This window comes from Eurosta solidaginis, chromosome 2 (assembly GCF_040869045.1).
Source record: "Eurosta solidaginis isolate ZX-2024a chromosome 2, ASM4086904v1, whole genome shotgun sequence".
Taxonomy (NCBI): domain Eukaryota; kingdom Metazoa; phylum Arthropoda; class Insecta; order Diptera; family Tephritidae; genus Eurosta; species Eurosta solidaginis.
The window spans coordinates 239,774,162-239,790,681 of record NC_090320.1 but is presented as its reverse complement, the minus strand read 5'-3'; the positions used below and the strand labels follow the sequence as shown (position 1 = coordinate 239,790,681).

The 16,520-nt window shown below is 33.8% G+C and overlaps 2 protein-coding genes across 4 annotated transcripts in view; one reads left to right on the top strand and one right to left on the bottom strand.

Moving 5' to 3' along the window:
• Trpgamma (Transient receptor potential cation channel gamma) overlaps positions 1-16,520 on the top strand; it is a 362,261-nt gene that overhangs the window by 14,400 nt on the left and 331,341 nt on the right. The gene's annotated exons all lie outside the window — the stretch shown is intronic.
• The window catches only part of grp (serine/threonine-protein kinase grp), a 138,553-nt gene that overhangs the window by 38,787 nt on the left and 83,246 nt on the right, over positions 1-16,520 (bottom strand). For all 3 annotated transcript variants that reach the window (XM_067767342.1, XM_067767343.1, XM_067767344.1), the window contains exon 4: positions 13,853-14,076. In XM_067767342.1, the coding sequence (XP_067623443.1) occupies positions 13,853-14,076 (224 nt within the window). The remainder of the gene's footprint in view (positions 1-13,852; positions 14,077-16,520) is intronic.

Sequence of the window (16,520 nt, the reverse complement as noted above, 5' to 3'; positions counted from 1 at the left end):
TATTTAAACAAACAAAAAATATTTCTTTGTGGAATTGCCACTTAATCTTATTACATTCAATTCCGAATACATCGGCAAACATTTCGAAACTGACATGACCATTTGAATGAAATTCTGTTTGCAAGTAATGCGTTACGTTGTTTTTTAGGTGCTGCTACTTAGGAAACTTTTACAGTGTTGCCACTTGCTAGGCATTTTAAAGAGTAAGTAAATGAACTACGCCAATCTAGATATGAAACGAAAGGTATTTCACACAGTTTTTCAATAAAATTATCTTTGAAAAAAGTTTCTAAAAAACCTTTGTTATAAAATGGCATATAACTAAGGTTTTCATTTGATTTGAAAAAGGTTTCATTTGCTTTAAAAGGAGTTTCATTTGTCGTGAAAAAAGCTCAATTTATTTTGAAAAAAATTTCATTTGACGCGAAAGAAGTTTCATTTCGCGGGTTTGCATCGAGCTCAAGGCCTAACAATAATTATTTTATCATTGTTATTGTTATGATAAATTGTTTCTTAATTGAAAAAAATTTAAATTAGAATAGAATATAATTTCTTTCATCTATTCTAATTTAAATTAAAAAATTAAAATCAACTCAAGGCCAGACGTATTAATAATAATTTATGCAACTATTTTTTTTATATTTACAATTATTTGTTTTTTTTTTTTAATTTTAATTGAAATATGCAAACATAATTAATTTAACACAAAACTAACACTATTTCATACACAGACAACTCTTAAATAATCTTAACTTTATGCTAAAATTAGCATAATATTTTCATTGCTTCTAGAACTTCGCCGAAGAGGAAATGTAGCTGCTAACAAGAATTTATGATTCGATAAATAATTTATAGCTTTCATTGAATTTCATAAACTCTCACTGCTTTGAAGCAAATATAAAAAATTGAATAATTTTAACATATCTGCTATTAAGCAACTATGAATAAGTAATAGTAGTAGAGAGTAAATGAGTTGTTATTGAATTTCTTATACAGAACAGTCGGTACTCGTATTGAATCAAAAAATGCAAAAGTATGCATAGATTCAAAAAATGTAAATTTTCGACTTGACTCATTTTTGCGATTTAGTTGAAAGCATGTCCAAGAGAAATGTGCTATAATGGCACAAACAATATTTATATACATGTGTGTGCGTTTGTTTCCTTGCTCCTTCCAAATTTGCATACTAAGAATAAATCAATAAAGCGGAAAGGAAAACATTAAGCAGAGGATAAGCACAGGTGCATGTAGTCCTTACATACATATGTATGTAAGGTAAGGAAACATTTGTAAAAGTTTAGTTTTAAACAAAGTTAAAAAATGAATATGAATATGTTTATAATTGATAAATATCTATTAAAAACTTTTCTATGCAGATTAGTATGTGGTAGGGGCAGGAAGTATTGCAAATTAGTATGCACAAATGTGTATTAAGCGTATACAAGCCTATTTACAAAAGTTCTCTCTTTTTCGTTTTTTTTAGTCAGCAAATAGCATTTTTATACTCAGCTGAGCAGAGCTCACAGAGTATATTGTCACGGATATTAGCATCACTAAGCTTTACCATTACTAAGACCATGCTAAGCAGTATTTACGTCAATAATCAAATCAAGTATACACATACATATATAAGGCAGCCCAAAGAGATGTCACACACAGATGCATTTACTTATACGCCTATGTGTACCGAGAGACTCGAAACTACAAACATTCACATCAATAATTCAATCATTATGTATCTACATAAACGAATAAATAATTGCGTCTACACATATGTACGTATACGAGCAGTGGAGCGGCAATGCACAAACACATGCATATATCTTATCTGAGTTGTCACAAGAGAGGGCAATAATTTGTGCACGTAGTTGTAGCTGGCGATTTTGTAGCCGAAACTAACTAGTAAGTTCTGGAATGGAAAAGCCTAGAAGTATGCAATTAGAAATCAAAAAGTATAAAAGGCGCGACAGTAAAGGCGAGGAGTTTGAGTTTGATTTGAGTTGTCAAGCAGTTACGACTAAGACGATATCTAGCGAGCAATAGCAGTATTATTTTGAATAGTGGAGTTTCATTTGAGCTATCAGTTTGGTTATTAAGCTATTCGTTGCACAGTTTGAGTGTTATTGTGAAGTATTTTATAAAGGCCATTTTTCCATTATTCAATATTGGAGTTATTTATTCAACAGTTTAGAGATACGAACCTAGCAAAAGGGCAAATAAGAGGAATTTGCAGCAAATTCGTTACAATATTAATTTTGCTGGCATAACGGTAATCCGTAACGGCATAAACTAATCGAGATAGATATAGACTTCTATATATCAAAATGATCTGGGCGAAAAAAGAAATTCAATTAGCCATGTCCGTCCGTCCGTCCGTAAACACGATAACTTGAGTAAATTTTGAGGTATCGTAATGAAATTTGGTATTTAGTTTCCTGGGCACTGATCTCAGATCGCTATTTAAAATGAACGAAATCGGACTATAACCACGCCCACCTTTTCGATATCGAAAATTTCGAAAAACAGGAAACGTGGGACAATTCATTACCAAAGACGGATAAAGCGATGCAACTTGGTAGGCGGGTTGACCTTATGACGCAGATAAGAAAATTAGTAAAATCTTGGATAATGGGCGTGGCACCGCCCACTTTTAAAATAAGGTAATTTAAAAGTTTTGCAAGCTGTAATTTGGCAGTCGTTGAAGATATCATGATGAAATTTGGCAGTAACGTTACTTCTATTACTATATGTGCGCTAAATAAAAATTAGCAAAATCGGATAACGAACATGCCCACTTTAAAAAAAAAAATTTAAGTAAAATTTTAACAAAAAATTCAATATCTTTACAGTATATAAGTAAATTATGTCAACATTCAACTCCAGTAATGATATGTTGCAACACATACGGCGTGGCTCCGCTTACTAAACTTAGATCCCGTACTTATCTGAACTCACTTTATCTTGGTATTAAAAATGGGCGAAAGCCGACTATGACCACGCCCACTTTTTCGATATCGAAAATTTCGCAAAATGAAAAAAATACCATAATTCTATACCAAATACGAAAAAAGGATGAAACATGCTGATTGGATTGGTTTTTTGACGCAAAATATAACTTTAGAAAAAACTTTGTAAAATGGGTGTGACACCTACCATATTAAGTAGAAGAAAATGAAAAAGTTCTGCAGGGCGAAATTAAAAGCCCTTGGAATCATGGCAGGAATAGTGCTCTTGGTATTACATATATAAATAAATTAGCGGTACCCGACAGAAGATGTTCTGAGTTACCCTGGTCCACATTTTGGTCGTTATCTCGAAAACGCCTTCACATATACAACTAAGGCCCACCCCCTTTTAAAATACTCATTAACACCTTTCATTTGATACTCATATCGTACAAACACATTATAGAGTCACCCCTGGGCCACCTTTATGGCGGCGATATCTCGAAAAGGCGTCCACCATAGAACTATGGCCCACTCCCTTTTAAAATACTCTTTAATACCTTCCATTTGATACCCATGTCATACAAACACATTCCAGGGTTACCCTATGTTCATATTCCTACATTGTGATTTTCCCTTATTTTGTCTCCAAAGCTCTCAGCTGAGTATGTAATGTTCGGTTACACCCGAACTTAGCGTTCCTTACTTGTTTGGTATTAACTTTTTTCGCTGAGAAAATTTACGGAATATGACTGGTTACTTTTTAATTTTAATTTTTTCCTCAAAAAATAACAGTTGTCTTATTGTTTTTTTTGCTCAGAAAATAGAATTAAATTTTTTTCTCGTTCAGAAATTAAAGTTCCTATTGATTTTTATTTTTTTCATTGACAAATATCCGTTACTTTTCGATTTCTATCTATTCACAGAAAATAACAGTTATTTTGTGTTTTTATTTTTTCCCTGAGGAAGTAGCAGTTATTTTTCAATTTCATTTTTTTTACTCAAAGTAGGTTTTAATTTTTTGCTTAGAAAAAAAGTAACTATTATTTTTCTCGCTCAGAAATCAAGTTACGCTTTGATTTTCATTTTTCCAATTATTTGCCCAATTGATTTTTAATTGATTTAAAAAAAAATTTCATTTACTTTTTGATTGCTATTTATTTTCTCAGAACAGTTATTTCGAGAAAAAAAACGAGTGGTTTGAATACCCATCGGATCGGACGAGGTTTCACAAAAACTTACATACTTAAATTTTCTTCATGTATCTTCTATATAGCGACTGCTGACTTATACATATATAACTATAACCATATTTCAGAATTTGTTTCCCAATGCGCCCTATCTCAGAATTCGCTTCAAAAACGACCTATCTGAGCTTGAATTCAATACGTTTTGATACTGATTTATGAAAAAATTCTAAAGTAAGGCGTTTTCGAACAAAATTCTGCAATAGAGCGTTATTTAAACTTTTTCTGAGGTAGATCGCCTTCGTAGCGGCAGCCGAGGTAGGGTGATATTTCACTCAGCAATTGAAATACTCATTGAATGCCAAATTACATATATGTAGATCTCTTCACATTATTTACAAGTAGTCCTTAGGATTCCAAACGGACAACTTTGTGGCTGTGGTGATGTTCAAAGTTAATGTAGATCCACGATATGGTTTAAAAGATATTCGTCGTCAGAGTAGGAGTGGATTTCAATGCAAACAATTCATCATCAGCCAAAGATTTAGTTACTGACTCCCAGATACAGTAGTTAGATAGTGAAGCAGATTGAAAAGCGCCGCGCTTCCTATTGTATTTTAAAAACCCATAATACGGACCACCCTGTATTTAATTTTGTTTACGCCAGGCGAGCGTAAAGAAATCGTAACTCAGCTATTAAATTAATAAATCAAAGTGAATCAATTTCCATACCACATATTGAGAAGTTAAGTGAATGATTGCCAGTTGGAAACACAATTTTCATTTTAATGCAATACAACAAGTAAATAAGAAATAAATAGACAGCTGAAGAGATTTGTGATTGGTAAATAAAACACCTATATGTATTTATTACATGATTCAGACACATAAAGAAAAAGCTGATGAAATCAACGAAATTACAGATCAGTCAGTTCAGCCGCAATTTCTGTCAAATAATTGTTGAATCAATTTCTAATAAATTTTTAACTTGGAATTGACTGTTTCAATAGTCATATCGACAAAAAAAATCATCATACGTACGACATAGCTCTGTTAACTTAACAATTGTTACTGTCACCCCAAGAATACCAATTAAACTGTTAAAAGAACAGATTTCTAGACATTAGAATAACTATGAAGACTCTTGATTTGACACGAAATTGTGTGCACAATGTCCACTACCGTGAGCATAAGTTGCTCTTTAAAATTAGCAGATGCATTTGCATAAAATTGGCTGTTGAAATGACCAATGCAGTCTGTTCGTTTAACAAAAAAAAAAAAAAAAAATCAGTCAGATTGATTGAGAATCTGTAATAATATTGCTAACTTGAAACCAACAGTTTTTGTTCTGTTGAAATTACTAAAGAAGTTTGTTCTCTTGACGAAAATGTCGGATAAATTAAACAGACCCGATTTGTAAATTAAACAGACCCGAGAGTCATTTTGTTCGGTTTACTCATGTAAAAAGTCACTGCTGAAAAAGAAACCTGATCTCCCCTGATCTCTTAAGAAAGGGTATACAAATAATTTCATAAAAAAATTTTTTTTTTTACCACTTTTGAATAGCTGTTATCATTTTTTTCGCTCAAAAGGTAAAAGCTGTTTTTTGATTTTTAGTTTTTTCCCTAAAAAGTAACGGTTATCCTTTAACTTTTATTTTGAAGGTAAAAAAAAGTTGTTTTTTTGAGTTTTAATTTTTTTCTCAAAAAACAACAGTTATTTTCGGATTTTCACTTTTTGCTCAGAAAAGAACAGTTATATTTTTCGTATTTATTTTTTCGCTAAGAAAATTAATTTTTTTTCGTATACAATTTCTTTTGCATAGATAAAAACAGTTACATTTTGTTTAATCTTTTTCGTTCAGATTATTTTGATTATTTTTCGGTTTATACTTTTGGCTGCCATTATTAGTCAGGAAAATTCAGTACAAAAACCTTTGAACTTTTTTTTGCTATATTTTGTTTATTTCTTACTTTGCTATTTTATTTCGTTATACTTCATTCTAGGCCAGAGGTCATTAGCTTCTCACTTCACATATGCTATTATTCTCTTTCGTTTATTAGTCGCTGAATAAGCAGAGTGCAACATAGAAAGCGGCTATTGTTTCTTTACGCATTTCAAAAAACATACTTTGCAAACAAACACTCATTAGCAGAATAGTTTACTTGTTTAATATTAGCACTAAATTTTGTTTTAATTTTTTTGTTACTCAAGCAATAAATTATGTCTTTATAGCATATTTTCGAATAATTTTATGAGTGTTAATCAACATGCGTGCATACGTCTTGCTTCGTTGCTAGTTAATCAACGACTAAACCACTACCACTAGGATGATTTTGTCCTTACCAGCGCAGCCACAGTTTAAATTTTCGCGACCACTATTCTAGACTATAAAATAGTTACTTCTTTAATTTTTTGCTGCTTATTAAGTGTCTTTGGATTTTGATTTTTGGGAAGAGTTTCGATATCGATAGTCCTCTGCCCGATATAAACCCACAACGCTGCGAAACTAGCAACTTAAGGTAATAGATAAACTATCTCGGAATGAGTGCATATGACCACGTGGAATCTTATAGCATCCTAAATGGATATAAGCGAAGTGAGCAAATCTATACAACCAAACTTGGACGTTTTCTCCTGAGCAAAATCAAACATTGTTAGGGCCACAAACTTATCGCGAACCTAACGGCAATGTATCAAATGTCTCTATGGCCATATTTGGATATGAACAAGCTTTAAAGTTAAACGTAAATTTTCTGTAATAGGAGTGCTTACAGGTAACATCATTTACTAAGTTTGCCCTCTGCAGAGCAGTCAGAAACCATTCGAAAACCCGGAAAAGTGCGATACTTCATTACCAAAGACGGATAAAGCGATGAAAATTGGTTTTTATACACAGTCGACAGTCTGTCCTTCCTCTCGGCCGTAAACACGATAACTTGAGCAAAAATCGATATATCTTTACTAAACTTAGTTCACGTACTTATCTGAACTCACTTTATTTTGGTAATAAATATGGGCGAAATCCGAATATGACCACGCCCAATTTTTCGATATCGAAAATTCCGAAAAGTGAAAAAAATTCCATAATTCTATACCAAATACGAAAAAAGGGATGAAAAATGGTGATTGGATTGGTTTTTTGATGCAAAATATAACTTTAGAAAAAACTTTGTAAAATGGGCGTAACACCTACCATATTAAGTAGAAGAAAATGAAAAATTCTGCAGGACGAAATCAAAAGCCCTTGGAATCATGGCAGGAATACTGTTCGTGGTATTACATATATAAATAAATTAGCGGTACCCGACAGATGATGTTCTGGGTCACCCTGGTCCACATTTTGGTCGATATCTCGAAAACGCCTTCACATATACAACTTATGGCTACTCCCTTTTAAAATACACATTAACACCTTTCATTTGATACCCATATCGTACAAGCACATTATAGAGTCACCCCTGGTCCATCTTTATGGCGATATCTCGAAAAGGCGTCCACCTATAGAACTAAGGCCCACTCCCTTTTCAAATACTCTTTAATACCTTCCATTTGATACCCATGTCATACAAACACATTCCAGGGTTACCCTAAGTTCATTTTCCTACATGGTTATTTTCCCTTATTTTGGCTCCAAAGCTCTCAGCTGAGTATGTAATGTTCGGTTACACCGGAACTTAGCCTTACATACTTGTTTTTAAAGCACTTTTTATCTAGCTTATCTATCTGAAGTTACCCACTGAGCATTGTAATTATGATTTTTATTTTTTTTCTTTAATACACCTACAACTTGGTGATAACTATTGTAACATAAAAATATTCATAACTAACAAAATAGACTTTCAACAATAGTCGATGATGATGATGGTGATGACCACATACATAAACGCATAAGGATGTTGCACTCACCAAATGCCTCTTATACATCAATGCGCTCTAAATAATCACAGAAATATAAGCAGCTTACAACAAAGAACATATTACCATGAAGCATTTCATTTCCAATCCCAATTCAAATTAGGTACTAACCAATCCCAAACCCCAACTGATGGCTCCTAACAATGAAACAACGTCAGAAGCATTGGATAACCGACGACACCCTCCCGTCCAAGTATGGGAATGTGCATGCGGTAGTAGTATGATTCGTTAGTGACAGTAGTAGTACATTATAGTGGATAGTCAGAAATACATACAAACTTTCTTGCGTAGTTGATGGGCGCGGCTATAAATATACAATACCAATATCATAAATCCCGAATTTTACCTTTTTTGTATAGAACCCGTCCATGCCGGGTTTTAGTTAGGGTGCCAGAGCATGCACAACATATTTCTTTATCTTGGGTTCCAGAGAAGACACATGGTGTCATCTCACATTTTTAGGTGTCCAAGGATGCTAATATTGTAATTTTTTATTTTTGTTTGCCCGAGAATGCACGTTGTGACATTTTTGAAGGCTGAAACGCGACCGGTATTTATTATTAGTTAAGTTACAGAGTGATACTTGAGCCTATTGGCTCCTTAAGATACCACTGGCCTTAACATACGAAGTGTTTGATCCGTATGGTAGTAGTCATTTGTTGTGAAGAGTGCAAGAGCAGTATCCATGTCTCATATGTCTTATCAGACTGTGCTCTGTTAAATTAGCCAATAAGCCGAGCGAAAAACTATCTGAGTGGATTCGGGAGTACTTTTAATCTCTATCAATAGTGATCAAGTGATTTGTGAGAAGAACTAACTCGCATTTTTCGCCATCGGTAGAAATTACACTATACATTCTGTTCTGGGACTATTTTGGACATTACATCGAAACTCATTGTTGACCTCGAATCCCTGATGTTAAGGGAATTTTCCAAGTGATGATTAATAGTTTGAAGAGGATTGCTATTTAAGGTATGTCATACGCTTACGAATTTAGTAGGAATTGAAAACTTAAATGCTTATGATGAGAAAACGTAGACTGCATATCGTGAGATTCCAGGACACCTCCTTGAAAAGTGCATCCGGAAGTTCGCCAAGACCCCGGCCTAGTCCAACTTGTAACAGAGATTCGAGCACGACCACTGGATTGCCACTAGCTCACTGTGGATCAAGGAGGATTTTCAGGCAAGTCCTTTTTCAATCTTATGAGCGCGTGGTACCAGTTAGGGAATTAGTCTGGATGAAGGTTAGGTTATGTTACAGTGGCCACCGGTGCGAGCACCAGTGCACTTAGGCCCATAAAGGCCCCGTTGTCCGTCTGGATGAAAGTAGTCCGTTAATAAGTGATAACTCCATACATATCAGGAAGATTTTCTTAACTTTCTCTAGTTATGAATATATGTAAATACAAATAGAAAATCCTCTCGATATCGTTCACTTCGAAACTAGTTTACCTTGTGTACCGATACATTACGTCAATCTCTATTACGTACTTTATTTTAATTTGTATTTTTACATTACTACTCTTGACGTTCCCCTCCAACAATACAAAATATAAAACATAACAACAAAAGGATAAAAAGTACAGCTAAACTACGTAGGATTGGAAAAAATTGAGTAGGATTGCCTATGAAGCAAGATATAAATACAAATTTATAAATATGTAGATATTTATTTTTATGGAAATATGTAAATTAAAAATTGCAATGAACAAACTAAAATGGTAGAAGCAATAGGAGGAATCCATTAATACTGCAATTATTTAAAAAAAAATGTGGTTGTACAGGGAGCCATGACTAACGCGAGGAGGGAGCAGAGATTTTGTGAGGCCACTGCCACTGAAGTAATCGTTCATCTATCACAGCGTGGGTATGTGCCCGCTAAGAAACTGGGAGTGAGAAGTGGTCCCATGATTAAACACAGAACGCAACAAACTTCATAAAAGGTTGAAGAAACTTTCGGGACGAGAAGAATATCATAAAATAGCGGAGGAGTTTAAGAGCTAAATTCGCTTATCAAAGTTAAGCGCTTAAGAAGTCAGCAAAGGTATGAAAGGTACTACTGTAAAAAGACAGAACAACAAGGCTGTACTATCTCGCAGCCCGAGTAATTTCAAAAACAGTTGGAAATATGGAAAGGGAAGTCATTAAGGAGAAAACCACCAGATTAAACTGTAACAAAGTTAGCATCGCATCTGGTTCTGAAGCGTCCACAAAGCTACCTCCAAGGCGACAAACTTTTGACGTTTACACTAATAGATTGGCAGATTAGCACAAAACAGAGCATTGAGGGTGGTTTGTAAGAAGTCAGTGACGTTTTCTTTAATATATTTCAATAACTCTCGCTGACCTCTGGTTTGTAAGAAGTCAATGACGTTTTCTCTAATATATTTCAATAACTCTCGCTGACCTCTTACTAGACTGGGAGATAAGTCTAGATCAGAGGTCAGCATTCCATAGCACAATTGTGCTCTCATTTGGTATAAGAAAGCACAATCACTTTAAATTTTTGGAGACCCATGGTCTAGATGGCGCTACCAGAGAAAATGGAACTTGTAAATCATAGCGGTCGGTTTCTTAAGCGTCGGTAAGTTTCTTTATAGCCTGGCCGTAAATCGCCTATTCCAAATGATGTGCACCCAAAGAATCAAGTGCGGAAGTAGCGAGTTTCAGATGGCGTAGTGCTACTAGACTACTACAACTTGGCAACGTGGGTGACTCGTGAGAGATAGCTGATGTTCTCTGTGTGCTTTCGAAGATGCTGAAGGGTGAAGGTGGCGAGCTTAGAATGTTGTCTCAGGGCTTATCTGGTCATATTTTTATACCTTTACATTTCTCGAGGGTAGGGGACAGCCTGAAATCTTCTGAAATCTTCAAGGTCAAAATGTTGCAAAAGCACGGGCGAAAGTTACATCAGGAAACAAATTTTGGCTGTGAAAGTTTTCGGACGGTATATTTTCTACCCTTTAGAAAGACGCAATTCTTGAATTCTGAAGGAAAGGCTCCGTCGAGTGCGGTGAAGTGTATTTTTTTTAAATGCATCAATATTTTTTATGGTGTTGCCACCTAATCTTAATTATAAATTTATATACAAGCTTTTATTTCGGAAGAAGCTACAAGGATTTTGATGCAACTTTTTTCACAGAAAATGTACTCCATTATTGTACGCAATTTAAACAAATATTCTGAATGGGGTTGCCACCTCACCTTAGTTATATATTCATATATAAGCTATTATCTTGGAAAGAGCTAGAACGATTTGGATGCAATATTTTTAAAAAATAATGACTACATTCTTTGTGCTCTTAACAAGTATTGTCGCTAATGATGTTTGTACAAGCCACCTGTTGGAACCTTATAAAATAAAAATGCCAGTTACACTACATTGATTTTTGATACAAAAATGTTGTGAACTAAGGTTGCCACCTAACTTTAATTATGATAATATCTGATATTTCGAAAGCGGCACCACGAATTTAATGGAAGTTTGGTAAATTGTCGTTGTGGAACATTTGAGAGCTATTACCTGCATGTTGCTACTGAAATAGTTTTTGCAGGGTTGCCACCTACTTGAAACTTTTAATAATCAATCGAAATATAGCAATATGGGCATCAAATGAAAGCGATTTTGTGTAGCTTTTAAATGAGCATATTTTTGAGAAGGATTGTCACCTAACTTGAATTTTATTCTTAAGTCTTTTATCAAAGTAAGGCCGCTGATGTTCTTTTTACAAGGGTGACACCTAGATGAAATTGTACAAATTTCATATCGATTATATCAATAAGTGTATCAAATGTTAGGCATTTAATGTAGTTTTTCAATAAATATATTTAAAAGTAGGGTTGCCACCTGTGTTTATTTTATTATTATTACTATTTGTATATGCGTAGCAGCACCACACGTTTGAATGAAATTTTATACACAAATAATATAATCACCCTTATCGCGAGTTTTATTTTCACCCGAAAATATTCACAGTTTTTGTTCACCCTATCGCAGAGGGTGGCGAAACAATTTTTCGTGTTCGAAAAAGATTTCACCTTATCGGCAACTCTTTGTTCGGGCGAAATGAACAGCTGGGAAACGCAAATTCGTTCACTTATATTTTAGAGGCGAACGAGAGGAAAACAAAATATGTTATTTTTTTTTTTTAATTTGATACTCTTATAATTTTATGTACTTTTATTATTAGAAATAAATCAATAAATAATGCACAATCGGAAGCTGAGTGGAAAAAGGTGAAATTCCTGTATTGCTAAGTTACTTAGCCTGTGTAAATTCTATTTTTTATGACAAAGTATCAGTCGGCCAAGTTATCCATTGTGGACAAAGCAACGGTTCCAAAATGTTGAGCACCTCACTGAAACAAGATTGGCTTCATGGTCCTTTGCAACGCCTTTTCCCTATGCAAAAAACGAAGACATGTACTCAACTTTACAATTGGTGGAACTCCAAATTTTGCTTCAATGGTGGCAAGGAGTTGGTGAGAATATCTAGCAAATATTAGAACGCCGGCTTGTTTAGCCTGTAATATTGGCGAAATCTAATGAAAAAAAAAATTAACTTGTTATTCACAAGTGCTGAAATAGTAATTTTTAGCTTACAGTGAATCATTTAGCTCCAAAGGGTTAGAACTGCCCTTAATTGCCTCCTAATCGCTTTCACGCTTATATTCTCGTGCTCAATCAATACCAACCTAAGTGCAATACTAAACATTATTTTATATATTTTTTATTTGTATTTTTGTTGTATTTTAAGGAAATATATGCTGGTTACAAAATTTACACAATTGTAAGTAAATTACTTGTTCACTGCGAATTCGCAATAGAGCATCAGCTGTTTCGAAGTGAACTTTTGTTCGCCCGAAATTGCCGATAGACGGAAAAAGTTCACCCGAACAAAAGAAGTGAAGGCGAACACTTTTCCGCGTGAACTTCGCGATAAGGGTGAATATACTCGTTGACATTTTACCTAGGTAGGTGTTTCCCCTGAGTACGTTTTCACAAGGTTTCCAACTCTTTGAAATTGTTCAATGATCAAATGAAATATATTAATATGGAATATATCAATATTCGTATCAATAGAAAGGAGTTTCATTGAGTTTTTCAATCAATATAGTTTTGAGTAGGGTTGTAATTTTAATTAATTATTCGTATATCCGTTACTATAGAAAACGGGATCGCGAATTTCGATGAAATTTCTGTTCAGCTAAACATTAAATTGTATTATCATTTATCTAGGCGTTGCCACTGCCAATGCCATTAAAGTGATGCCACATAATTGAAACTGTACAAAAATCAAATAAAATATATATACCAATATGGGTATCAATAAAGAGGTTTTTGTGTAGAGGTGTCATATAATGTTAATTATACATTTTGCAATTAAATTTTTCGCAATCCAATCCAAAACGAAGTATGTTTTTGGGAACGGTCTAATAGGTACACACGATTTTAATCAAACTAAAAGCACAGGTCAGTTACATTACTCACTTCAGATTTTATGTGGCCAAATGAATCATTACTATTACTCATACGACCACTTGGTGTGTTTTTTACAAAAAATTAAAGAAACCTAATTTGTATAACGTATTAATTAAAGTATCAATAAAAACACATGAAGTGTTAATAAAAAAATATTTCATAACATTTTAGAGATATTATATGAAGTATATAAAAAAATGATGAAATGAAAAAGAGCGCCACTTCACAATTTTTCACCGCAGGAAATTTATGCAAACCATAAATTAATTACGCTTTGATAGTCATTCTTGTTTTTTGTTTTTTCATATTTATTACTCACCAATTCTATCAAACAATTCACCACCAGCTGCATACTCCAAAAACAAATATTCAACATCATCATGTGAACGTTTACCAAAATAACGTAAAATATGTTTATCCTGTAGTAACTTTTGTATGCAAACCTCTTTACGTACAGAGAGCATAGCATCCGGATGCTTCTTCAAATCGACCATTTTCATAGCAACAGCTTCGCCGGTTTGACGATTAATCAACAATTTTACTCTGGAAAAAAAAGAGGAATAACAAATACGGTAGAGGTATCAGTAAGAGTTTGAGAGCAGAAAAATATATGTATGAAAGGGTAAAAAACGAAAGAAATTAATAATAAAAAAATAAAACAAAAGGAAGGTAAAATAATCGTTAAACTTGTATATGTGTGTATTTTATACTCTTAATGAAATATTAGACTGGACTGAATGACTCGACCGGACTGAAGCGACATTGAAGCCAACACGATAGTAGTCGTATCATGTGTACGGTGACCATGTGTAAATTTTTTACAAAGGCAGTAATTTTTCGTATGGTCGGTTTTTGACGTTTGCGCGTTGCAAGAGTTGCCAGACATAAATTTGGTATAATGTACTTATGTATTTCTACTTTAAATATATTTTAACTTTTATCATTTGTTTCAAGAGCTATCGATTTTCTGATAAAAGTATTATTAAATCAGCATCATATTTATGTCTGGCAACTCTGTCAATTTTAAATCTTATAATTTTAAAAGGCTCGACCTATTTGTACGATATTAGGCTCATCAGAATTGTATTACGTTCTCTGATTTGTTTACTTAAGTGTTTCCTATGAGGATACTTTTAGAAGGTTGCCATTTATTTGCATTTATTTTATTTCATTGAACAAGATATGCTAAAATGGGTAGCAAACGAAAAATATTTTACTCCACATTTCAAAAGAAGTATTTTTAATTTGGTTTGTCAACTAGGGTTGCCACCTGCCCATGCTATATTTATTCCTGTGGATATCCACTACTATCTCGGAAACAGATCTACCGATTCGGTTGCAATTTGATAAACATGTCGACTAAAAGTCTTCGAATAGACTTCTGGACTAGGTGTTGTCACTGTGAATGTTTCTAAAAGGTTGCCAACTATTTGCTTTTTGAAGAGGTAAGCCAATATGTAAATCAAACTATTTTCCACCGCATTCAGTAGAAACAATTTTAAGTAGGGTTGCCACCTAACCCTGTTATGTATTTATATTTCTTTAAACAACCACTTCTACCTAGGAAATGACAGATTTGGATGCAGTTTGGTATATGTATAGCGTGCTGCAACTGAGTATGTACATATTTACAGCGTGCGGTGAAATCATATACTCTGGTGGCATTTCAGTTAAGTGACAGCTCGTAAGGTATTTAGATCTCCGACAGAGCGTTGTAGGATGATATATAACATTGAATCCGACATAGCCCTCCCTCGTATTGTTCAGTATCGGGAGTTCATTTGTAGAGCGTACTCCATAGCTACATGTAGTCGGGCCAATTTTAATAGGTAACAACCCACATTGTTGAAAACTTATCCTTTATTTACTCTTTAAAAATGTGGTCACCGTAATTATGGGAGGGTACATACATACATGTGTATGTATGTATTCTTGTAGTGCCACATATTATATAGCATTCAGCTGAATTTCCGACCAACTCTCGGAGCGCTCGTATAATCCTTGTTCGATATTAAAATACAATTTCCCTAAAACAAATTGTTATTTGTATATACATACATACACATTTTTGCAAACATTTTTTCATTTGTGTTATTATTGCTGTTGCGCTTATTGCGATTATGTTGGGGGTTGGAATTCCACAACATATATGAAAGTATATAAGTAAGAAAGTTAATTCGCGCGGAGTCGAAGAAAATTATTTTATACCCAGCAGCAAATTTAAGTAGTATAAAGTTATTTGATAAGTGATAAACGAATTTCTGTTCTCTTTCTCAAGTTTGAGAAGGAAAATGGCGGTTCAAAATCTTCCGAGCTCGATTCGTTTAGATAGCCATTTTACTCATACATTTTTTTTCTCATTTTATTTTATTACTTTTTTCATTTTTTTTAATTTTTTTTATTTTACTGTTTTTTAATTCTTTTCACTTCTAAATTTCTTTTTGGTTCCTCTTTATTTTTCTAAATTTTTAAATTTATTTTTCTTTTTTTTAAATAAATGTAAGGCGCGAATAGCCTCCGAAGAGATTTTAGGCCGAACTTCTCTTCCAATTTGCGTCGTGCTCCTTCTTAATTTTTCCTACAAATTGGCGGGACGGGACCTACTTGTTTTATGCCGACTCCGAACGGAACGAATGATCTGGACGAAAAAAGGAATTCATTTAGCTATGTCCGTCCGTCCGTAAACACGATAACCTGAGTAAATTTTGAGGTAATTTAATGATATTTGGTATGTAAGTTCCTGGGCACTCATCTCAGATCGCTATTTAAAATGCACGAAATCGGACTATAACCACGTCCACTTTTTCTATATCGAAAATTTCGAAAAACCGAAAAAGTGCGATAATTCATTACCAATGACGGAGAAAGCGATGAAACTTGGTAGGTGGGTTGACCTTATGACGCAGAATAGAAAATTAGTACAATTTTGGACAATGGGCGTGGTACGCCCACTTTTAAAAGAAGGTAATTTAAAAGTTTTGCAAGCT